General features: G+C 45.6%; 1 protein-coding gene across 2 annotated transcripts; it reads right to left on the minus strand.

Annotated features, from left to right (window-relative positions):
* Nucleotides 1-1,136: 1,136 nt before the first annotated feature.
* Nucleotides 1,137-26,154, minus strand: UMAD1 (UBAP1-MVB12-associated (UMA) domain containing 1). Of its 2 annotated transcripts, XM_073677306.1 has the most exons (5): nucleotides 26,010-26,057; nucleotides 24,499-24,602; nucleotides 10,265-10,407; nucleotides 7,038-7,114; nucleotides 1,137-3,124 (listed from the first exon to the last, which is right to left on the minus strand). In XM_073677306.1, the coding sequence occupies exons 3-5, from the start codon at nucleotides 10,269-10,271 to the stop codon at nucleotides 2,867-2,869; spliced, it is 342 nt and encodes a 113-aa protein (XP_073533407.1). In that variant the 5' UTR covers nucleotides 10,272-10,407; nucleotides 24,499-24,602; nucleotides 26,010-26,057; the 3' UTR covers nucleotides 1,137-2,866. The 2 variants fall into 2 exon arrangements, with proteins under 2 accessions (XP_073533407.1, XP_073533406.1); XM_073677305.1 differs by lacking the exon at nucleotides 10,265-10,407 and having other exon boundaries at nucleotides 26,010-26,154.
* Between the last annotated feature and the right edge of the window lie 64 nt (nucleotides 26,155-26,218).

A 26,218-nucleotide genomic window follows, 5' to 3' on the forward strand; every position in this document is an offset into this window, starting at 1 on the left:
TCCTATTTTCTAAAAATCTATTGGCTCCAGTGGAAGTGAAGATCAACAGATCTAAATGTGACTGATTTAATGTTGTTAGAGAAAAATTAGCATATTAACATTTTCAGAAAGTTATGTGTGAGATAAGTTCCAAAATTTACGCAAAACATTTAATATATTCAGTAAGGAAGTGGTGTTGCACTCCATGGTGATACACATTATCCTGATGTGTCCTACTAACCTTTTAAACATTTTAAGGAGGCATAAAAATTGAGTTTTACACCACTTAGTAGCATATATACATAGAAAGATTATAAAAGCATAGTTAGTCATCTCCAAGGCAGCTTAAGAAGCTTCATATCCTGGTGAATTCCATACCATACAAAAGCAATTGGTCCCAACTAGCGATGGGCTTGTGTTAGACCCCATTGCGGTACCCATCAACAACACAATACCAGTTCTATATAGAAGTTGCTGCTAAATTACTGCACTACTAGACCAAATTGCTATTAAACACTCAGGCAAAGCAGGCTGACAACTGCTGGGTTTGCTCCAAATTGGTTGTCACCCAGCTATTCCAGGAACAGAAGTAACCAAGTGAGAATGAATCTTGACTAAAAATGGAAAGTTGGCGATTTGAGACCTTGATTTATTGATGTTTTTTATTATGATGAAATGCTCTTTTGATAGTGACTGTACACACTTTCTGTAGTGTATAACTGCACCTTCATTCTCTTTCAGTCCAGTGCACTTATAAAATGTACAAATTGCTAACTTACTACACAATCGAAGGATTGACACACAGGGGACTTGGTGCATATTTTCTGTTCAAAAGCAGGAACCGTGACACTTGAAAACACACAGATGAAATGTGAGCTTCCTCAAAGTATATGCAGATCCGACACTGGTAGGTTGCAAACCCAGCAGCATGTCACAGGTAAAGATATACACTGGATATGAGAAATGTCACTTATTAATACACAGTGCCTAGTAATACTTGAAGGGGCTCCGACTTTTAAACTGTGATGGCAAACAACAGAACCCCTCAAAATGGAAAATTCTGGTTCCTTGCAGCCACCACTAGGGGAATCTCAGGAACTCGATAATGGCTGCTGTAAAGGGCTGGCCACAGGCAGGCAGAAAAAATACCCGTAATAAAAATTATAACGGTATGCTTTATTCACACAGTGCGGACATGGTCCATAGTGAAATCATGAGAACCAGGCACATGAAATAACTATAAGGAAGGGTGATGTTGTAATCACATCCAAGGCCTCTCTCCGAAGAAGTCACCGGGCCGTGCTGCCATATACAGAATGATGGCCGACATGTATGGGGCCGGCGGCGGGGGAGGAAGATATACATTACGTACAGGCAAGAGGCAAGTGAAAGAAGAAAACATCTGAAAAAAGCATAAATAAAGAGGGCTGCATTCTTCTAAAATTATGTGAGGTAATAAAGTAGGGACCCCCAGATGGGACCGCTCCATATTAGAAAGAGCAGAGAGCCATGTCTAGTAGTGGACCGTAGGTCATTTCATGGCTGCGAGCAGCGCCATCTGCAATCATTATTACACTGAAACCTCCAGCATTGGATAATAAAGAGGGGATCATCTTTTACTAAATGAAGACAATCCCTTTAAATAGTGGTTCTCCTTGAAGTATGGTTAGTGTATTCCTGACTGTAAAGCGATTTATATAGTACATAAAAATAATCAATTTCATACACCTGACAGATCCTGAGGCAAAGCTGGTTATTATATACTCCAGAGCTGTACTCACTATTCTGCTGGGTACTTAAGTTTTCCTACAGGAGATGTCTGTACAGTGCCTCGTGTAAGGACAATACTTCAAAATTAAAAGTTTTGTGCAGCAAGCAGGTCAATACAGAGAAATTTCAAATAGTGAATGCAGCTCTGGAGTATAATACAGGATGTAACTCAGGATCAGTAATGTAATGTATGTACACAGTGACTTCACCAGCAGAATAGTGAGCGCAGCTCTGGAGTATAATACAGGATGTAACTCAGGATCAGTAAAGTAATGTATGCACACAGTGACTGCACCAGCTGGATACTGAGTGCAGCTCTGGAGTATAATACCCGATGTAACTCAGGATCAGTAATGTAATGTATGCACACAGTGACTGCACCAGCAGAATAGTGAGTGCAGCTCTGGAGTATAATACAGGATATAACTCAGGATCAGTAATGTATATACACAGTGACTGCACCAGCAGAATAGTGAGTGCAGCTCTGGAGTATAATACAGGATGTAACTCAGGATCAGTACGGGGTCAGTAATGTAATGTATGTACATAGTGACTGCACCAGCAGAATAGTGAGTGCAGCCCTGGAGTATAATACAGGAGGTAACTCAGGATCAGTACAGGATCAGTAATGTAATGTATGTACACAGGGACTGCACCAGCAGAATAGTGAGTGCAGCTCTGGACTATAATACAGGATGTAACTCAGGATCAGTACAGGATAAGTAATGTAATGTATGTACACAGTGACTGCACCAGCAGAATAGTGAGTGCAGCTCTGGAGTATAATACAGGATGTAACTCAGGATCAGTACAGGATCAGTAATGTAATGTATGTACACAGTGACTGCACCAGCAGAATAGTGAGTGCAGCTCTGGAGTATAATTTTGGTTCCAGCCTGCAAGAACTAACATTATCAAACCTTTAGTATATTTATATTAAAATTTACATAAAAATAGCTTTGCACCACTGCTCCTCCAAAGTCAGGGCAGCTCACACGAGGATGGAGGCCGTCAGTGGGCAGGAGGCCGTCATTCTCTTCTGATAGCAGCAACAAAGATGTCATGAAAACGGATCACACAAAGTGCCTGGACAGGTGAGAAAAGTCACAGCGAGGACTCAGAGTCCACACAGAACAGAGTTCTCAAGGGTGAAGTCATAATGAAATCTGGCAAATGTCTCATCCAAGCTGTATACAGGGACCGGCTCTGGAAGCTCCTGGCAGATATTCTGCACCTCCTGCACATGGGGGGCCAGGATGAAGGGGATGTCGTTCAGCAAATCTGCCATAGTTGGGTTACCTTCTGAGACCTGACTGGTCATCTTGGCAGAGCCTGAATCACCGCTGTTCACCTGGGAGAAGTTTCCTGGCGGCAACTAAAAGCAAAAGGTAGAAAAAGATGAGGAAGATATACTGCACGGATTGCGGAGGATGAGCTGGATGTATAAATCTCACTTCCGTGGATCGAACTATCTCAGCTAGGCATGGCCTCCCTCCAGGCATCCCGGGCTCGCCGCCTCCCTCCCTCCATCCCTCCAGGCATCCCGGGCTCGCCGCCTCCCTCCATCCCTCCAGGCATCCCGGGATCGCCGCCTCCCTCCATCCCTCCAGGGCTCGCCGCCTCCCTCCCTCCAGGCACCCAGGGCTCGCCGCCTCCCTCCCTCCAGGCACCCAGGGCTCGCCGCCTCCCTCCCGGCAGGCACCCAGGGCTCGCCGCCTCCCTCCCGGCAGGCACCCAGGGCTCGCCGCCTCCCTCCCGGCAGGCACCCAGGGCTCGCCGCCTCCCTCCCGGCAGGCACCCAGGGCTCGCCGCCTCCCTCCCGGCAGGCACCCAGGGCTCGCCGCCTCCCTCCCGGCAGGCACCCAGGGCTCGCCGCCTCCCTCCCGGCAGGCACCCAGGGCTCGCCGCCTCCCTCCCGGCAGGCACCCAGGGCTCGCCGCCTCCCTCCCTCCAGGCACCCAGGGCTCGCCGCCTCCCTCCCTCCAGGCACCCAGGGCTCGCCGCCTCCCTCCCTCCAGGCACCCAGGGCTCGCCGCCTCCCTCCCTCCAGGCACCCAGGGCTCGCCGCCTCCCTCCCTCCAGGCACCCAGGGCTCGCCGCCTCCCTCCCTTCAGGCACCCAGGGCTCGCCGCCTCCCTCCCTTCAGGCACCCAGGGCTCGCCGCCTCCCTCCCTTCAGGCATCCAGGGCTCGCCGCCTCCCTCCCTTCAGGCATCCAGGGCTCGCCGCCTCCCTCCCTTCAGGCATCCAGGGCTCGCCGCCTCCCTCCCTTCAGGCATCCAGGGCTCGCCGCCTCCCTCTATCCCTCCAGGCATCCCGGCTTGATGGATCGACCTGTCTTGGAGCGGTCTGTCCGTCTCTCTCTCTGCGGGTCACCATCCCATCACCACTTGGTCCTTCAGCATCAGTGATGGCAGATGAAGGCATTAGGTTCTGCACTTCAGCATGATGCTGGACCATAAAGAAAGCAGCTGTCTGGCACCGCACTCCTGTCTGGCCTTCCTCTACACTCATGCTAATCACACAGGGGTTTTGGATCGACTGGAAGCATCTTTAATACTGATCCTAAAGATCAACCATAAAAGGTGTATAAAGGTGTAATGCTCCATCTCCATAGACATCTGTGAAGGAGAATCAAACTGATAAAGGAACATTTCTAGTTTTCTCTTCATGGCAGCTGACAAATTCTATAGAAATGAAGAAAGCAGCGAGCGCAGATAAAAGTATTTACCTCCCAATGCACAGAGGTAAATGCACTCATCACATCTGCATCAACACATTGTATCACTGTAAAGTGCAAGTGACTGAGACACTTTACATAATTACCACAATGTGACACCATGAAGCCATTATCCTAAATAGACTTTACTCAATTCCTCTTATTCACACACTGACAGGCAAAGACATCACCACTCAAGACCCAACGTCATGGATTAATTACAGCAGGAGCATTCATCTACTGCACTCACTGCTGCCCCCTGCTGAGCAATGGCATTAATATCAGCTGAGTGGGAGAAGGGAAATGCCAATATCTGTGAGAACTAGTATAATATAACTACTATTATACTGCCCCCTATGTACAAGAATATAACTACTATAATACTGCCCCCTATGTACAAGAATATAACTACTATAATACTGCCCCCTATATACAAGAATATAACTACTATAATACTGCCCCTATGTACAAGAATATAACTACTATAATACTGCCCATATGTACAGGACTATAACTACTATAATACTGCCCCTATGTACAAGAATATAACTACTATAATACTGCCCATATGTACAGGACTATAACTACTATAATACTGCTCCTATGTACAAGAATATAACTACTATAATACTGCTCCTATGTACAAGAATATAACTACTATAATACTGCCTCTATGTACAAGAATATAACTACTATAATACTGCCCATATGTACAGGACTATAACTACTATAATACTGCTCCTATGTACAAGAATATAACTACTATAATACTGCCCCCTATGTACAAGAATATAACTACTATAATACTGCCCCCTATATACAAGAATATAACTACTATAATACTGCCCATATGTACAGGACTATAACTACTATAATACTGCTCCTATGTACAAGAATATAACTACTATAATACTGCCCCTATGTACAAGAATATAACTACTATAATACTGTTCCTCTGTACAAGAATATAACTACTATAATACTGCCCCCTATGTACAAGAATATAACTACTATAATACTGCCCCTATGTACAAGAATATAACTACTATAATACTGCTCCTATGTACAAGAATATAACTACTATAATACTGCTCCTATGTACAAGAATATAACTACTATAATACTGCCCCCTATGTACAAGAATATAACTACTATAATACTGCCCCCTATGTACAAGAATATAACTACTATAATACTGCTCCTATGTACAAGAATATAACTACTATAATACTGCTCCTATGTACAAGAATATAACTACTATAATACTGCTCCTATGTACAAGAATATAACTACTATAATACTGCCCCTATGTACAAGAATATAACTACTATAATACTGTTCCTCTGTACAAGAATATAACTACTATAATACTGCCCCCTATGTACAAGAATATAACTACTATAATACTGCCCCTATGTACAAGAATATAACTACTATAATACTGCCCCTATGTACAAGAATATAACTACTATAATACTGCTCCTATGTACAAGAATATAACTACTATAATACTGTTCCTCTGTACAAGAATATAACTACTATAATACTGCCCCCTATGTACAAGAATATAACTACTATAATACTGCCCCTATGTACAAGAATATAACTACTATAATACTGTTCCTCTGTACAAGAATATAACTACTATAATACTGCTCCTATGTACAAGAATATAACTACTATAATACTGCCCCTATGTACAAGAATACAACTACTATAATACTGCCCTTATGTACACAGTGACTGCACCAGCTGAATAGTGAGTGCAGCTCTGGAGTATAATACAGGAGGTAACTCAGGATCAGTAATGTAATGTATGTACACAGTGACTCCACCAGCAGAATAGTGAGTGCAGCTCTGGAGTATAATACAGGATGTAACTCAGGACCAGTACAGGATCAGTAATGTAATGTATGTACACAGTGATTGCACCAGCAGAATAGTGAGTGCAGCTCTGGAGTATAATACTGGATGTAACTCAGGATCAGTACAGGATCAGTAATGTAATGTATGTACACAGTGACTGTACCAGCAGAATAGTGAGTGCAGCTCTGGAGTATAATACAGCTCAGGATCAGTACAGGATCAGTAATGTAATGTATGTACACAGTGACTGCACCAGCAGAATAGTGAGTGCAGCTCTGGGGTATAATACAGGATATAACTCAGGATCAGTAGTGTCATGTATGTAGACAATGATGCTACTTTTTCTGTTGATTACATCTGGATATAACTATGACCCATGACTGTCATCGCTTGTTAATGGGAAATAATAGAGTTTTTATTGCTACTATATGAAGAAGTCATTAGATGTAATTCGGCATGTGACATCCAGACTAGAAGAAGAAAGGAGCTATGCAACGGCTTCTCGACATAAGAATTCCTTGAATCCTCCATGGTCTAAGAACCCTGGCGACGGCTCTCACTTGAAACTCACACACTTCCATTATTCATTGACCTTTCTTGGATTCCAAAGCTTTTAATTCTGAAAGGCTCAGAGAAGTTGGCCGAGAACCAAAGGCAAAAAGCATTTCTGGAGATGTTGAGTGCAGGCGCAGCTTCTACATTACCTGGTAAGGCAGATTGTAGGAGAGATCGCTCCCAGGGAATGGCGGTGCGCTGTCCCTCTGCTCCGCAGGAGTCTGTCCTGTACACAACACAAAGGAACGTTACGTGAGCCGCATCTCAGACTAAGTGCAAAACCCAACACTCTCGTAGGCGCAGCAAAATTGTGTAATCTGGCAAGTTTCCGGATTATCAGGAGGCCACAAACAAGTATAGAATGGTTACCTGTAAGGGTGGAGCTCCTCCAGGACAGGGTTAAGGTCAGCAACTGCAAGACTACAACTATAAAACTACAAGTCCCAGCATGTCATGAGAATCCAGGCTCTCAGGGCACACTCAGTTATAGTGCTGCAGACTGCTGATATATGGGTTTTGGGAGTTCAATGTTGGAGCAAGTAGTGCACTATAGGACGCTCAATTACATGTATTTTTACTGCGCTTTAGACCCCTTTGAAGGGATATTAAAACAATTTAAAAAAAAAAAAAAAAAAAATTGTCCACTTTCCCCAAACTTACACCTAAAATAAACTGAGAAGGTACTCACCCTCCATGTATCCAGAGCAGATTTTCTGCCGTCGCTCGTCTCAGTGGAATCGCAGCTACACTGCTCAGTGCTGCTGTTTAACATCCTCTATATTGCAGATTTTTATTTACAGTATTAGGTCACCTCAGTGCTGGATTCACAGCTGCACTACTGTAACATACCTGGCGGCGTCCTTGCATAGTGGTCCATCTCCCACTGTGCAAGAGCGTGCACTTGATTTCCAGTCCAGACTGCCACTCTGGCTTCTTTCCATGCTGTCTGCTTTGCTCTGCTCTGGCTGCTTAGGCGACGCCCGCCGAGCTTCCTGTTTCTTGTAGCTGCTGCAGACACACCCCTAATGGGTCCTCAGCCTATTGCTGTCTGTCACCTGGTATTTAAACCAGCTCCTCCTTGGAATCCATGCCTGAGCATCTTGTTCTGTCAGTTGGCGTCTAGTCACTGATGTGCCAGGTCCTGTCTGTTTCCTGCCTTGCGGTATCAGTTCCCGTGTCTGAACTGTGTCCTGTCTGTGCACTCTAGCCAGCTGTCTTTCTGCCTTTCCTAGAGGCTGTAATTCCAGGCCCGTGTGAACACGCTCTTAGCCTGTTCATCCCGCCCTCTGGGGGCCGCATACCCAGACTCGCTCGTGTATCTCGCTACAGTAACAGTTCCTGTCTGAACTGTATCCTAACCTGTCTCCTGTTTTTCTCTATGTCCGTACCTTCCCTTTTTCTGCAGAGTCTGAACCTGCACCTAGCTCCTACTCGTTGTCGCTGTACTTTCGTTTGTGAGTTTAGAGTCCACTTGCTACTTCATTGCTAGTATCTTGTGTGTATCTGGTTCTGCCTTTCCCTTCCAGTCTGTTCCGTGTGAACAGAGCCCTGTCCCCTCTGCCCTGCCTTGCTCGCCGCCCCGGCGGGTCTCGCTCTGCTCTGACCCTTTGCTCGCCGCCCCGGCGGGTCTCGCTCTGCTCTGACCCTTTGCTCGCCGCCCCGGCGGGTCTCGCTCTGCTCTGACCCTTTGCTCGCCGCCCCGGCGGGTCTCGCTCTGCTCTGACCCTTTGCTCGCCGCCCCGGCGGGTCTCGCTCTGCTCTGACCCTTTGCTCGCCGCCCCGGCAGTCTCGCTCTGCTCTGACCCTTTGCTCGCCGCCCCGGCAGTCTCGCTCTGCTCTGACCCTTTGCTCGCCGCCCCGGCAGTCTCGCTCTGCTCTGACCCATTGCTCACCGCCCCGGCAGTCTCGCTCTGCTCTGACCCTTTGCTCACTGCCCCGGCAGTCTCGTCCACTCTCGCTCACCGCTCCAGGCGGTCTCGTCTTGCTCTGCTCTTGCTCGCCGCTCCGGGTGGCCTCACTCTGCTGTGTTTGTCCACCGCATCTGCGGTTCTGTTCCCGAGTCCCAGTCTGTACTGGGTCCTATCCACTCTGTGCTCCAACCTGTCGTACCTGCCAGTACCTCCCTGCCTGCATACCAGTCGTGCTTGCCAGCATCCACCCGTCTGCATACCTGCCGTGTCTGCCTATACCCACCAGTCTGTGTGCCAGCCTAACCTGCCTGTTCCAGTATTCCCCTGTGTGGGTCAACAGCCGTGTCCGGAGTCTGACCTGGAGTAGCACCGGGTCCCTCTGCTCGGTTCCTTCTTGGTGCACTGGCGTAATATGCCGTCGTGCGACCTTGGTCGGATCGGGTGGATACTTAGTTACGCCCCTCCAGGCATCCACTCTCCGGTACGGTCCAGTGGAATCACTACATATACACGCACACGCCAGTCAGTCCGGGCGCGTGCATTACAACTACTCTATACTTCTGTATATTGTACTCCATACTGCTACTTTCTATTAAGTGTGTATCTCACCACTGTGCTGGATTCACATCTGCACTGCTCTATACTTCTGTATAATTTCCTCCATATTGCTACTATCCAGTAAGTGTGTATCTCACCCCACAGCTGGATTCACATCTAAACTACTCTATACTGTTGCATATTCTGCTCCATAATGCTACTTTCTAGTAAGTGTGTATTTTACCCCTGTGCTGGATTCACATCTGCACTGCTCTCTATTTCTGTATAAGGTCTTCCATATACACTTACTAGAAAGTAGCAGTATCTCACCCCACAGCTGGATTCACAGCTGCACTGCTCTATACTGCTATGCAATGTCCATCATGTTGCTTCAGCTTCTTCCGGAGCGCAGGAATCCCCCATGTCTGTGTGTGCTGTGTATGGTAGACATCATAATAGCAATTCTCCACCCATCAACTCAGAGACCACTGGAAATTACAGAAAATTGGTGAAAAATGTTTATTCTGAACAGCTGCTCATCGTTTATAGATCTCTTCTTGCTGTCAATGAATGGATATGCTCTTGTTTAAACCCAGAAGCTAAAAGCTTCTTTATCATGTTCTGCGCATGCAAGTATAGGGCTCGTTAAGGGTGATCAGAGTCCTCTCTAGTAACGAGTCCTACTGCTGTGTGAGCAGAACATGATCAGGGCCGGTTATAAGACAAATATAGGGGGAAAAACAAAACAAAACCATGTGCTAATAGGTAGGCGCATGACTGCTCAGATTGCTGCTCTTATAATGCAGTCAGTGCTGTTCACATGTATACATAACATAATAAGCCCTGCCAATGTCTCTGACGAAGGCCGAGCCTGTAACAGACAAAACCATGAACCCTGCACATACACTGCAATGTAAACAGCGGCTTACCTGTCATCCCAGTTCAGCAGGACTGGTCTGTATGATCTGGTGAGGTCTTTCTGGTCTCTGACCCCATACAAGCGGGGTCCTCCATCTTTCCCCGTCCCACATTGGGAGCATATGATATTCAATATCCAAGTTCTAGAAGACGGCTGTAATTTATACATGCAGTCAATGCTAGGGGGCAGACGCCTACTGGATACTGTAATATCGTATTTAGGCTATGTGCCCACAATGCAGAAATGCTGCGGATTTTTTCCTGAGCGTTTCTGCATCTCCCCTGGCAGAAAAAACGCATGCAGATTGTACATGCGGATTGTACATGCGGATTGTACATGCGGATTGTACATGCGGATTGTACATTAGACCTAAAGAGAATAGGAGTGAGACACCCTATAAAAAGTACAAGGAAATATAAGTGTATTTAAAATAGCATTTTATTGAGTAGAAAAATAGATAAAAAAATCATGTGACACTAAAAGAGCAAATCAAGGCAGGGTCAGAATACACACATAGCAGCCACGGCTATGGATTCGTGGGTCCCCCAAAGGGTTAAGTACAGAATTGCATTGGTCAGTAAATGATCCGTAAAGTAACTAGGCTAGTACCTATAGATATAGTGACAGCATCCATATATAAGTCCAAGTAGTACCGGTAAAGAGAAGGACTAACAGCTGAATGATGTAATACACACCAGGAGAAGTCACATAATCCCAAAAGTCAACGGAATACAATACTGAAAACTCACCCATGGGGACAGGGGTAGCCACAGAGCCGTGCTACAAGCCCCGACGCGCGTTTCGCGTGGCTTCCTCGGGGGATTGTACATGCAGATTGTACATGCAGATTGTACATGTGTTTTTCCTGCCAGGGACAAGTGGATGTGAAGCATTCTTCACTTGCATTTCTGCATGCGAGTTGTCAAGCGCTTTCCAAGTGATTTTAGCATCACTTGGAAAGTGCTTGACAACTTGTTCACACTATATAAATCCATGCAACCGGCATATATAGTGTGACCGAAAGAATGGTAAAAAATAAAACATAAATATATATTTACCTTCTGATGACCCCCGGAGTCTTTATCCGATGTGTCTCGGCTTGCCGGCAGCTCGCGGTACACTGAAGGACCTGCCGACGTCAGCGGTCGCGTGACCCGGTCACATGACTAGATGACGTCATGACAGGTTCTTGAGTCCACCGCGATCTGCCGGCAAGAGAAGACAAAGACACAAGGAGCCATCAGCAGGTGAGTATAATGTATATTTTTTATTTCATTCTTTTTTTCACAGTTTCTATGGTACCCGGGTCCGGAGAGGAGTCTCCTCTTCTCCAGACCCGGGTACCATCCGCACATTGAAACGCATGTATTCTGCATCTACATATACAGTGATGTGTAATCCATGCGTTCCAATGCAAGTCAATGGCGGCGAAAACGCAGCGCCTCCGCAAAATAATTGGTAGTGCTGCGTTCTTTTCCGCAATGATAATCCGCAGCGGAAATTTCCGCAGCATGCGCACAGCACATGCGGATTATCATTGGGGAACATGGCAGGCCTTCTACCAAGCGTTTTTTTAAGCGTTTCTGCAGCAGAATTGAAGCTGCAGAGACGCTTAAAAAACGCATCGTGGGCACACAGCCTTAAAGGTTTTTTTTTTTTTCCCCCCCATCTTTATAGATGGTTATTTTTGGGAAAGAATGCCGCAAGCTCCTAAATTCCCCCTAGTGGTCTCTCTACGTAGCCAGACATTTACTTCTCAAAAAGTGGCCTTCCCATTTGGACAACCCTTTCTCTAAATATGACCCAGCTGATCTTCAAAGGACTGGCAGCATCCACTGCAGGAGAGATGTGGCATTACATGGTGTTCTTTCAAAAGTATTGCCTTTATGGCATCCATGTCAAATCTGGCCCACAATACCAGAACCGCCACCCCTCTGTGGGGCCCACTACTCTGTACGGAGGACTCTGTGGGGCCCACTACTCTGTACGGAGGACTCTGTGGGGCCCACTACTCTGTACGGAGGACTCTGTGGGGCCCACTACTCTGTACGGAGGACTCTGTGGGGCCCACTACTCTGTACGGAGGACTCTGTGGGGCCCACTACTCTGTACGGAGGACTCTGTGGGGCCCACTACTCTGTACGGAGGACTCTGTGGGGCCCACTATACTCCATATTTCCTAACGGGGAAGGGGAGTCTTTTTTGGGAAGTTCGCCTTTCAAACGCCTTGAGGTCGATTCCTCAGTTTTTGCCAGAATTCAAGCCATAAAACTTGAAAAAGTTTTACAATTTTTGGGCAGCAGCAACAACTTTTTTTTCTTTTGAGAAGTGAGTGGAAACTTCACAGGGAACGACATCAGCAAATTCATCATAATTCAACAAAGTTAGTGTAAATTGGAATATAATTTGCATTAGTTTCTCGCGGTGGGGACCAGCAGCTGAAATTCATTCAAGAGGTGCACGCTGCCTAGTAATTTTGGCGCTTCTTAATCCAGTGCACTCTCCATCCGCACTGGGGGCGCAAAATGTCAGAATTTTGCTGAGATCTATGCAGAAGTTTTGGTGCCAAAAGTAAAGTGTGATTTCTGTTCTCGTAGTGTGGAAGGATTTTATCATATGTCGAAAGTTCACAACTCCCAGCCCGATCGCAAGACTACAAGAAAACCCGGCACGGAGATCGGCCGATGGCTTATAACAGATCAATATAATATATTTCACTGCACAGAAAACTTAGGTGATGATAAATGCATTGGGTCTGGATGCGGAAGACAAAGTGTCTCCACTGTATGTAAATCTTTACATAAAACGTTCGGAGAGTGGAGCAATAATCTGCAGATCGTCAGGACGGTAATCTCTGGATCAGACGTCTCCTTAGAATTTGCTTCGGATTAAGTACATTTGTTTGCAATAAATGCTGATTATCTGGGATTAGACTGTACAGGGGGCACGTGTGCCCTGAGAGGGGGGCGGTCATACTTATTATCATGGTTTAGGATTATATTCACTCTCTGGAAGCTCAGCCCGCTTCATCACACAGATGGGGTTAATTGATCAAGCGGCCAAATGATCAACTGCCCTTCGATTTCCAGTTTGGATGCTGGAAGCTGCTGTCACCCGCCATCATGGGCAGCCGGAGAAGAGGATCCTCTGAGCTGCCATTGGTTGGGAGCTGCCTATAGTGGGTGCGGAGTCTGAGTTCACTCCTTTATTTCATCCCTATATTGTAACTAAACCGTTATAGATATCATGCAGCCCTGTATATGGTGGGGAGACGTATATGGAAACCATAAAGCAGGAACAACAGTACACGGACCCAAATATTTTCTACTGAGCCCATATGGCGCTGTGCGCACGCTTATGGATGCACTGTGATTGGAGTAGAGGTCTCAGGATCCGGCTCCTCTGCAAGGATGCAACGGACACTAGGACGCCCCTGCAAGGATGCAACGGACACTAGGACGCCCCTGCAAGGATGCATGGTCTTTCCCAGCTGGATTTTGCGATCCGAGGTCCCCAGAAGGGTCACCAATTGCCTGTGAGCGTGCCGTAGCAAAGTCAGGAATAAATCCAGGGGTCGTTAACTGAATAACAGTCATGATGCAAGAGGCCGGAGGACTTCCACCGATCTGATACGTATCGTCTATCTAAGGATAGGACATCAATATCTAAGTCTTGGAAAAGCACTTTAAACCTTTATGCCCCTTGATGAAAACTTATGTCACGGTCAGGTGTCAATTCTTGCTCAACACCGGAAATTTTAATAATGGCGGTCAGGCGAGAATGGTCACCGTTATAGCAGGAAGGACGAGGTAAGGACTTGGGCCAAGTTCAGGACTAGGAGACAAAAATCACATTATGATTAGCCAGGCAAGGATTTGCTGCTCCCTTGGAGACAAGACTGGGGTCCGTATATAGAGGCTGGAGTCCAAATGAAGAGTGACCGGATGTTTCCTCAGTGGGGCGCAGAAGCTGCAGGGTCTGTGGCCCGTGGCAGGATATTTGTCTGAGACCAGAGCTGTGACCGGCAGCAGGGCTTCATTCAGGAACATTGCAAAGTCAGTCACACAGTAGTACAAGTGAATATACAGTACAGACCAAAAGTTTGGACACACCTTCTCATTTAAAGATTTTTCTGTATTTTCATGACTATGAAAATTGTACATTCACACTGAAGGCATCAAAACTATGAATTACCACATGTGAAATTCTATACTTAACAAAAAAGTGTGAAACTACTGAAAATATGTCTTATATTCTAGGTTCTTCAAAGAAGCCACCTTTTGCTTTGATGACGGCTTTGCACACTCTTGGCATTCTCTTGAGCTTCAAGACGTAGTCACCGGAAATGGTCTTCCAACAATCTTGAAGGAGTTCCCAGAGATGCTTAGCACTTGTTGGCCCTTTTGCCTTCACTCTGCGGTCCAGCTCACCCCAAACCATCTCGATTGGGTTCAGGTCTGGTGACTGTGGAGGCCAGGTCATCTGGCGTAGCACCCCATCACTCTCCTTCTTGGTCAAATAGCCCTTACACAGCCTGGAGGTGTGTTTGGGGTCATTGTCTTGTTGAAAAATAAATGATGGTCCAACTAAACACAAACGGGATGGAATAGCATGCCGCTGCAAGATGCTGTGATAGCCATGCAGGTTCAGTATCAATTTTGAATAAATCCCCAACAGTGTCATCAGCAAAGCACCCCCACACCATCACACCTCCTCCTCCATGCTTCACGGTGGGAACCAGGCATGTAGAGTCCATCCGTTCACCTTTTCTGCGTCGCACAAAGACACGGTGGTTGGAACCAAAGATCTCAAACTTGGACTCATCAGACCAAAGCACAGATTTCCACTGGTCTAATGTCCATTCCTTGTGTTCTTTAGCCCAAACAAGTCTCTTCTTCTTGTTGCCTGTCCTTAGCAGTGGTTTCCTAGCAGCTATTTTACCATGAAGGCCTGCTGCACAAAGTCTCCTCTTAACAGTTGTTGTAGAGATGTCTGCTGCTAGAACTCTGTGTGGCATTGACCTGGTCTCTATTCTAAGCTGCTGTTAACCTGTGATTTCTGAGGCTGGTGACTTGGATAAACTTATCCTCAGAAGCAGAGGTGACTCTTGGTCTTCCTTTCCTGGGGCGGTCCTCATGTGAGCCAGTTTCTTTGTAGCGCTTGATGGTTTTTGCAACTGCACTTGGGGACACTTTCAAAGTTTGCCCAATATTTCACACTGACTGACCTTCATTTCTTAAAGTAATGATGGCCACTCGTTTTTCTTTACTTAGAATTTGTATTATGGCAAGAAAAAAGCAGCTAACAGTCTATTCAGTAGGACTATCAGCTGTGTTTCCACTAGACTTCTGCACAACACAACTGATGGTCCCAACCCCATTTATAAGGCAAGAAATCCCCCTTATTAAACCTGACAGGGCACACCTGTGAAGTGAAGACCATTTCCGGTGACTACCTCTTGAAGCTCATCAAGAGAATGCCAAGAGTGTGCAAAGCAGTCATCAAAGCAAAAGGTGGCTACTTTGAAGAACCTAGAATATAAGACATATTTTCAGTTGTTTCACACTTTTTTGTTAAATATATAATTCCACATGTGTTAATTCATAGTTTTGATGCCTTCAGTGTGAATGTACAATTTTCAAAGTCATGAAAATACAGAAAAATCTTTAAATGAGAAGGTGCGTCCAAACTTTTGGTCTGTACTGTATATGTAAAGCTTCATCTTGCAGCGGCCTGTGGTGCCTCCCTCCTTGAGCAAAAATTTTCTATAAATGTTCAGGAGCCCTTTAAAAAACAAACAAAAAAACAAACAAACAAAAAAAAAAAAACCACACAGACAGGGAAGAGGGGGATGCAGCAGCAATGACTCTCCTTACTACCTCATTCTGTGAGAGGGAGGGCATGATACAATATTTCTGAATCAGTCTCTGTGGGAGGGACAGTAAATACGAGACAGGGAGGAGGGGGATGCAGCTGCAGCAATTCTCCGATATGAGACGGGGAGGAGGGGGATGCAGCTGCAGCAATTCTCCGATATGAGACGGGGAGGAGGGGGGATGCTGCTGCAGCAATTCTCTGATATGAGACGGGGAGGAGGGGGATGCAGCTGCAGCAATTCTCCGATACTGTCTGTGTAAGACTCCGTGTGAAAGGACGATGAACAATGTCTTCGGCTCAGTGTGAGTTAGACTACAAGGTGTGAAGAGAGGGAGAACGGCATCTGGCGTCACTGATAACTTGGGTTCTCCATAACAGGGACCGCTCCGTGCTTTTCAGTATACAGCAATAAAGTGAGAAGGAAAACCTTCTACAAAGGCACTGAGCCCCATGAGTTGCGGCAGTATAGGGTTTACAGTAGTGTTCAAAATAATAGCAGTGTATTCAAACACATGAGTTAACTAGTATAAAGATTTTGTGCTTATTTCCATGCACTGGGAACATTGCGCACTGTTTTCTAATTCACAACATGAAGAGAAATGTATATAATTTTTATCTATTTTACAGAAAATAACAAACTGAACATTGGGCTGTTCTAAAAAAAAAATATCAGTGTCTCCATTTGTCTTTACAAACTCACAATATGTACTCTCTCTCTCTCTTTTTTTTTTGAGGATTTAGCATTCCTGTAAATCACTAACCTAATATTTAGTTGTATACCCACAGTTTTTTAGAACTGCTTCACATCTATGTTGTATAGAGTCAACCAACTTCTGTCACCTGTTATTCCAGCCCAGGATGCTTTGACTACATCCCACAGTTTTTTTGGCTTTGCCTCAGAAACTGCATTTTTGATGTCACCCCAGAAGTGTTTTATGGGATTAAGGTCCGGGGATTGGGCTGGCCTCTCCATAACCTCAATTTTGTTGGACTGGAACCAAGATTTTGCTCACTTACTGATGTGTTTAGGGTCGTTGTCTTGTTGAAATGCCCATTTCAAGGGCATAACCTCTTCAGCGTAAGGCAACATGACCTCTTCAAGTATTTTAATACATGCAAACAGGTCCATGATCTGTGGTATGTGGTAAATAGGTCCGGCACCATAGTAAGAGAAACATGCCCATATCATGTTGCTTGCACCACCATGCTTCACTGTCTGCAGGGTGTACTGTGGCTGAATGCAGAGTTTGGGGGTCGTCTGACGAACTGTCTGTGGCCCTTGGACCCAAAAAGAACAATTTTACTTTCATCAGTCCACAAAATGCTTCTCCCTTTTTCTTTAGGTCAGTTGATTTGACCTAAAGGAGCGGCATGTCCCCCTGCAGGAAGTGTTGGGTAATGGCTTTCCCTCTAAGCAAGAAGTGGGTAGGTTTTGTTTCCCTGCTCTCCTTTCTGTCAAACTACATAGAGACATAACAGAGTTAGGCCTTCAGTTCAGGGAAGCCAAGCCATTGGGCAATGACAGGAGCAAAGTATACTGGTAAGGTAAATGAAATATAGTTCCAGCACCTACCGTGCTGGCAGAACACTGATAAAGAGGAACGGCACACAAACAAAACAGATGGCAAGTTATGGAGCAAAAGAATTGGGAGGGTTACTAGACAAATTCCCAGATTATATTTGAACAGTCGCCAAACAACAGGCCCAACTATTGGCGATTACCCGGAATATCTGTGCTCACCAGCACTACGCTGAGCACACCAGCACTACGCTGAGCACACCAGCACTACCACCCCCAGCAATTTGCAATAGAAACTGCCCCAAAGGCAGCTGATGGCTACAGTCCTAGCCTATGTGCCTATGCACCTAATCCTCTATGTCCAACGCACAACATATCTCGTATAGAGATCTCTGCTGCAATTTACTAAGCCGAGGACAAGTAATCAGTGAGAAGTCCCGGAGGATGGTCTAGACTAAATACAAGTGTAGCAAACCCTCAGCTGTGAGACGTAACAGATCTGTACCTAGATGTAAACAAGAGGGTTCCCGGTCACTGAGAGCAAGCAGGGATATGGAGGAAGAACTTTTTCCATGCTGCCATTGAACAGTAGAAAGCTTTTGCCAAGTCAAAGACCCCCTCTCTGACCCCCAAAATCTCTAAAATGAAGGGGGAGAAGTGTCCGGCTGAACGCTGCTCTCCTCATAGCCTGAGCCCATCATCAGTTTCATCTGGCTGAGGACTTCTGCACCCCCAATTTAGCAATCAGTGGGGCTCTCCGAGACCCTCAGAAATCAAATTTTCTGACGTGTCTAAAGTTTTCTAAAAGTGCCGTTACCCTTTAAAAGGTTATGTCCAACTTGGCAATTATTTTCTTAATGTATTTGAAATTGAAAATAAAGCTAGGTACTAATGAAAAATGTCCTCTTACTTTGTGTCTACAGCTGCTATGCGGACAAATGCATCTCCACGGTAACAGACAACAAATAAACTGTGTAGTCTGATCCTGCAGTCCAATACCTTTCTGATTTCTACTTCTGGAGATCCTTCCAGATATACACAAAATATGAGACTGCCATTGGGTAATGACAGGAGCAGTGCATGCCGGTGAGTGAAAGGAAGTTTGGCAAATTGTATCCGCTTCAGTACATGTCTTTTTTTAACAGTGGGACTTTGCGGGGACTTCTTGCTAAGAGATTAGCTTCACACAGGCGTCTAACTGTCACAGTCCTTAGGGTCACAGGTAACTTGAGACTGTCTGTGATCATCCTGGAGCTGATCATTGGCTGAGCCTTTGCCATTCTGGCTATTCTTCCCTCCATTTGAATGGTAGTCTTCTGTTTTCTTCTACATCTCTCTGGATTTTCTTTCCATTTTAAAGCATTGGAGATCATTTTAGATGAACAGCCGATCATTGTCTGCACTTCTTTATAAGTTTTACCCTCTCCAATCAACTTTTTAATCAAAGTACGCTGGTCTTCTGAACAATGTCTCGAATAACCCATATTTCTCAGGCTTTCAAGGAGAAATGCATGTACAACAAGTGCTGGCTTCACCCTTAAATAAGGGCCACCTGATTCACACCCGTTTCTTCACAGAATGATTGACCTCACTGACTGAACTCCACACTGCTATTATATTGAACACATCCCCGTACAATTAATTATTCAGATACACAGACTTAAAACCTGCAGATCATGAATGCAAAGTCTGGGGGTTTTCTTAGAATCTACTGCAACAACTGGTAAATTGTTTGATATGTGGTGATATAATTTATACCAAAAATAGTGATTAATCTGGTTAGTCATATTGGACTGCTAGTATTTGGAACACTACTGTACATCAGACCCGCAGCTGCTCCTGGTTATCTGTAAGACGTTGCCGGATTATAGGACTTCTACTGTAAATGCCAATAGAGTATTATAGAAACACATTCGGGGGTGAAGCAGATGATAAAAAGTTAATATGTCCAATTATTTCAGCTATTTCACATGTTTCAGCTTAGAGAATCACGCTGCAGTACGTTTCCAGTGACAGTATCATCAAATCTTAATCACAAGGAGGAATTTCAAGAATTTCATTCCAATTTTAAAAGGTAAAAAGGTTTGTGACCGGCGGAAAAATTTGCCTCGGTATGTTACACATTCTGGACAATATAATAAATGGCCCCTGCGCTTTCTGATAACTTGGTGTATCAGATAAATTGCAAATCACTTTAATTATAAATTAGGTTGTCCAAAAATTTCCAAACACTGTGCAACCTGCTGTGCGTCTCCCCCTCCCCACGCCTCCCCCCTGACGTGCGTTTCCACCCCCCCGACGTGCGTCTCCACTCCCCCCAACGCGAGCCCCCCCACCTGCCGCGCACTGCCTGTTGTTCAGTGTAATCCACCTCAGCAGCAGAGACACCAAGACATGAGGGGGTAAAAGTGGCGTCTTTGTCCCCCTGCAAGAAGGAAGGGGAGTGGGGGTCTTTGTCCAAGGAAAAGAAGGTATCTAGCCGTTTGGATATAAAACTTCACCAATTACAATAGAAGGAGGGGGTGTCCTTGCCCCACTACAAGAAGGAAGTGCCGAGAGGGTCTTTGTCCCCTCTACAGGATAGGAGGGGGGTTGCCAACTTTGCAGAAAAGGGGGAGAGACTTTGTCCCCCTTAAGGAAAGAGCGGCATGTCCCCCTGCAGGAAGTGTTGGGTAATGGCTTTCCCTCTACACAAGAAGTGGGTGGGTTTTGTTTCCCTGCTCTCCTTTCTGTCAAACTACATAGAGACATAACAGAGTTAGGCCTTCAGTTCAGGGAAGCCAAGCCATTGGGCAATGACAGGAGAAAAGTATACTGGTAAGGTAAATGAAATATAGTTCCAGCACCTACCGTGCTGGCAGAACACTGATAAAGAGGAACGGCACACAAACAAAACAGATGGCAAGTTATGGAGCAAAAGAATTGGGAGGGTTACTAGACAAATTTCCAGATTATATTTGAACAGTCGCCAAACAACAGGCAAAACTATTGGCGATTACCCGGAATATCTGTGCTCACCAGCACTACGCTGAGCACACCAGCACTACGCTGAGCACACCAGCACTACACTGAGCACACCAGCACTACCACCCCCAGCAATTTGCAATAGAAACTGCCCCAAAGGCAGCTGATGGCTACAGTCCTAGCCTATGTGCCTATGTACCTAATCCTCTATGTCCAACGCACAACATATCTCGTATAGAGATCTCTGCTGCAATTTACTAAGCCGAGGACAAGTAATCAGTGAGAAGTCCCGGAGGATGGTCTAGACTAAATACAAGTGTAGCAAACCCTCAGCTGTGAGACGTAACAGATCTGTACCTAGGTGTAAACAAGAGGGTTCCCGGTCACTGAGAGCAAGCAGGGATATGGAGGAAGAACTTTTTCCATGCTGCCATTGAACAGTAGAAAGCTTTTGCCAAGTCAAAGACCCCCTCTCTGACCCCCGAAATCTCTAAAATGAATGGGGAGAAGTGTCCAGCTGAACGCTGCTCTCCTCATAGCCTGAGCCCATCATCAGTTTCATCTGGCTGAGGACTTCTGCACCCCCAATTTAGCAATCAGTGGGGCTCTCCGAGACCCTCAGAAATCAAATTTTCTGACGTGTCTAAAGTTTTCTAAAAGTGCCGTTACCCTTTAAAAGGTTATGTCCAACTTGGCAATTATTTTCTTAATGTATTTGAAATTGAAAATAAAGCTAGGTACTAATGAAAAATGTCCTCTTACTTTGTGTCTACAGCTGCTATGCGGACAAATGCATCTCCACGGTAACAGACAACAAATAAACTGTGTAGTCTGATCCTGCAGTCCAATACCTTTCTGATTTCTACTTCTGGAGATCCTTCCAGATATACACAAAATATGAGACTGCCATTGGGTAATGACAGGAGCAGTGCATGCCGGTGAGTGAAAGAAGTTCCAGCACCTATTGTACTGGCAGAAAATAAGGGGTAATAGGAGCAGTACATACTATTAAGTGAAAGTAAATTCCAGCACCTATTGCGCTTAGGGAGAAATAAGAGATATGCATGCTGATGAATGAGAGGAAGTTCTAGCATCTATTGTGCTGGCAGAAAATAGGGGTAATGATAGGAGCAGTGCATGCTGGTGAGTGAAAGGAGGTTCTAGCAACTATTGTACTCACAAAAAATAGGGGGGCAATAATAGAAGCAGTGCATGCCGGTGAATGAAAGGAAGTTCCAGTATTTATTGTGCTGGTAGAAAATCGGGTGCAATAATAGGTGCAGTGCATGCCGGTGAGTGACGAAGTTCCACTACCTATTATGCTAGCAGAAAATAAGAACAATATTAGGAGCAGTGCATGCCAGTAAATGAAAGTATTTATTGTTCTGGCAGAAAAAAAAGGGGCAATAATAGAAGCAGTGCACGCTGGTGAGTGAAACAAAGTTCTAGCACCTATTGTACTGGCAGAAAGTAGGTGGCAATAATAAAAGCAGTGCATACTGGTGAGGGAATGGCAGTTCCAGCACCTATTGTGCTGGCAGAAAATAAGGGCCAATAATAGGAGCAGTGTATACTGGAGAATGAAAGGAAGTTCTGGCACCTACTGTGCTGGAAGAATACTGATATAGCGGAACGACCGACTGAAAAATAGTATATGGCAAGTTACAGAGTATGAGAATCAGGACAGTTCCTAGACATATGTCCCTGGAATAACTTTGAACAATTGCTTAGCAACTACACTTGTAGAGTCTGTTCCCATGGAAATACATAGTCAGCAGCGGAGCTGTGGAAACAAAAAGAGGACAACAATTATTAAGACCTAATGAAAAGTTGCTTCATTTCTTATTTCAGACGTACAGAGACAATAATAAGAAATGCAGAGGGGACAGTGAATATCGCCTTTAAGAAACTGCTGAGGGCATAGCAGAGTGATAAGCCCGTCCTGGACAAACAGGTTCCCCACAATGACACAGACTAGAACAGGAGGAAATCTCCGCACAGAGCCGGGTATTGTCTGTACAGTGTCCCCGACATTCACAATATGAATAGGAACGAGGGTGTCTGGCACTTATAGTGCGGGAGCGTTACAACAGTTTTGTTACATAAAGGGATATAAATGTGTATTCCGCACGTGAGATACAGGGTGTAAAGCAGTTAGCAAAGGAGTGAAGGGAGTTCTGCAGACTTTCTATTAATCATTCCACTGAAGAAAAGGACATCCTCTCGCTGACCAGAGACTGCTGATAACAGGGAACAATAGCGTACACATGACCGCATAGCTCATTTGTTGCATGCAGGGATTGGGGATCTTCAGGGAAACCATTAAATAATGAACCAAACACACCGTATTCAATAAAGGGAGAGCATGCTTCCACCTAGTGGAATAGAGGAGAACTGCAGCTTGCCATAAAGCAAAGTGGATGTCAGACTTGCTGCAAATTTGACCCTTCGTAATGGCAACCTGACATGAGAACCGTGCTGAGCGTGTGAAAATCCACAGCAAACGTTAAATTCCTATTGTCATGTGGATGCCTAATACGTGCGAGATTCAAAGCTGGGATCAGTAGTTCTTCCCACTTTAGCTGTAAAGCAGAATGCTGCTGTAAGTACAGGATCTCGTTCTTAGGTCTTATTCACACTTGCGAGATTTTTTTTTTCATTCCTTTTTGTACTGGATTATTTAACAAGTGTGTGTCAGCTGATTTAGGACCGCAGACCACATCAAAGTTGAATGTGCAATGAAACAAAGTCTGTAAAAGTCAAAAGGTGCAACATATTTAATTAATTTTAATGAAACCGAACTGCAAAAATCTGATCCCCAGCTACAGAGAGATGTACAGAATGGAAAGAAGTGACCCTCTCACCCCGTGGTGTTCACCATGTTATATTTAGTGCCTGTGGGGTGAATATCTTAAGCTACTTGTTTGTCTGGATTCCACTGCTTAAAGGTAATTTGTTTTTTAAAGGTCTAGTATACCAAACCCCAACATCTTCAAATGGCAATATACATAGCAGGACCCGCACTGGATCGCCAGGAAGGTCTGCAATTTAGGAGTCTAAGGAAGGCTGCAGGGTGAGGACGGCCCATTTGTGTGCACTACGTGGAAAGGAGGCATTGCTCACCTGTTAAAGGGTTTTTCCCAGTATTACAGGTTATTCTCTATACATGGGACAGCAGATAACTGTGGAGGTCAATGATTGAACGAAATTACCCCTCGACCGGATAGGTGATCACTTGTATATCGGTGGGGTCCCAATGGACTGAGAACAGGGCTCGGAAATGCCCAACAGAATGGAGTGGTGGCCGCACATGTTCCCCACGACAGAGTTCATTCTCTATGGGACGGCCAGACTACAGCTGTCAGCTCTCAATCTCTAGTTGTTCCACAAAGAATGAATGGGGGCTGAAGGACTTCGGTAGATCTGAAGCCTCAATCACTTCAGCTCGATTGCCCATCCAGCGCCGCCTCCTACTGGTTGACTGATGGCTCCTTTGTCTGAAGTCACAAAGCATAAAAGCGTCAGTCAAACAGGAGGAGGCAGCGCTGAGCGGGGAAAAGAGCTGGAGTGACAGAGGCTTCAGATCTACAGTAGCTCTTCAGCTCAGTTGCATAAATTCAAATGCTGATTTCTCAGTAATGGAGGAATGGACCGACCATGTGAAGGTATTGCTGGACTTGTCTTTGAAAGAGCTACATGTGCATATAAATAGTTTGGGGGGGTGAAATCCTGCTGACAGATTCTCTATAAATTGAGTTTTGCCGTAAGTAAACCCTTTTCTTGAGACCAGTCACTAGAATCAATGATCGGTGGTTATCTATCAAGGACAAGGGTCACCTCTCTCTCTGACAGTTATCACCTCATTATGCATAAGAAGAACTTACCCAGGAAAACAAAATCATCAGGATCCTTATCCGCCACTGGATTTTTCTTTGTATCTTGGCTTTTACGGAAAAAGCTGAACATTGTTGGAGCTTTGCCACTGGCCCTTGAAAAACAGCAAAAGAAAACAAGAATGATGTCAGGAAATAACAAGTAATGAGTAACAGAAGGTAATCCTCATTTATGTATCCGGAGAGGCAACTATTCAGCTAACAGAAAAACAAACCCCTGTGACCACCGGTCTGCAGGGAATATCAGCGGGTCCTGGTGAATTATAAGATGCGTTCTGGCTCCATGCTGCCCCCTATGGGGGTCACATTAGGGAACTCTGATCAATAGAGGGATAATTGAGAAATTACCGATTGCAGGGACCTTGACAGATATGAACCCCTGATCCTTTTTACAGCGTGACCGCGGCAAGTAGAAGCTTAAATGGAGCAGTGATCAAATATGTGGGCTGCCCTAATCACGGTCTGTGGCTACGTACGCGGCGACACCCAATAAGTTATCATTGATTTGGCTTAGAAATACGAACCTGGCAGACACAGAAATCCACAGCTGCCATGACAATCCCATCAGGAACCCGCAGTCACGTTGGGGGATGGGACAGGAACATGAAGGGTATCAGAAGGGACACCTTCCTCCATTTTCAACCTTTTAAACGCCGCTGACACAACTGACTGCAGCATCTAAGGGGTTAGACTGCGACCGGCTGCACAGCACGGCTTCTGAGCTCGCTGCATAGATACTAGGCGCACAATGGCCGACACTTGCCCAGGTGATGGCGACGGCCCTGCCCAGAGATGCTGAAACTGAGTGCATCATGCATGGTCGCCCTCTGCTGCAGCCCTTGGGGGGGGGGGGGGGGGGGGATCAGTAAAGCGCTCAGGACCGTTGATCTAGGTACTACTGGGGGTCTCAGTGATCAGATCTACACCGTGGAGAGATGAGAAATCTCCATTACTTACAATTTGCTTTTTGGGACCCAGTTAGGTCTTGACAGGAAAAACTATCATAGTCACACCTGTGATAATCAGGCTCCAGAGCAGAGGTTATGGAGGCATCAGCCACCTGGTTCCTGGGATTTATCTTATTGGGGGGACAGAGAGGAGGAAGAGCTCGATGTTGTCACAGAAACCATTTTTGGCTCCCCGATGAGAGGGTAACCTTACCTGTGGCGTGGCACCCCCCCCTCTGAAGCCGCGAGATATTAGCCCCTAAACAAAAAAACAAGCAATTCCCACAATTTGCCCCAAACGTTTATATTTTTGGCGAAACGCATCGGTCATGTGACTTTTGGGCTCCAATCGCAGTAGGAGGTAAAAGAGGAGATCGCGGCGCTTGTCTATATCCGTCGCTTAAAGGAAAAGTTGCAAAATATGAGGAGATTCATGAAAACGGACGACGACAGCGAACACATGGGGGGGGGGGGGTCACAATATATCACCCACCCAAGTGACGACTAAAACTGCCAAAAAAATGCTCGTGACAGCCCAATGCCAGCCCCACTCACCTCCAACTGCACCTCCGCGCTCCAAAACCACTAAATGCGACTCCACCAGCCGTCACTAAAGTGACTAATCAGCCTGACGTCACGAGCCCTACATTTTCAAACAGCGCATGCGCTTTGGTCCGCCATTGAAATACTTCCCTGATCCCTTCACAAAAGGTTCCGCCACACTCAAGGTTCCTACGGTAAAACAATACAAAAAAAAAATATAA

Source organism: Phyllobates terribilis, unplaced genomic scaffold (assembly GCF_046119375.1).
Source record: "Phyllobates terribilis strain yellow unplaced genomic scaffold, ASM4611937v1 Scaffold_4__5_contigs__length_816908805, whole genome shotgun sequence".
In the NCBI taxonomy this organism is placed as follows: domain Eukaryota; kingdom Metazoa; phylum Chordata; class Amphibia; order Anura; family Dendrobatidae; genus Phyllobates; species Phyllobates terribilis.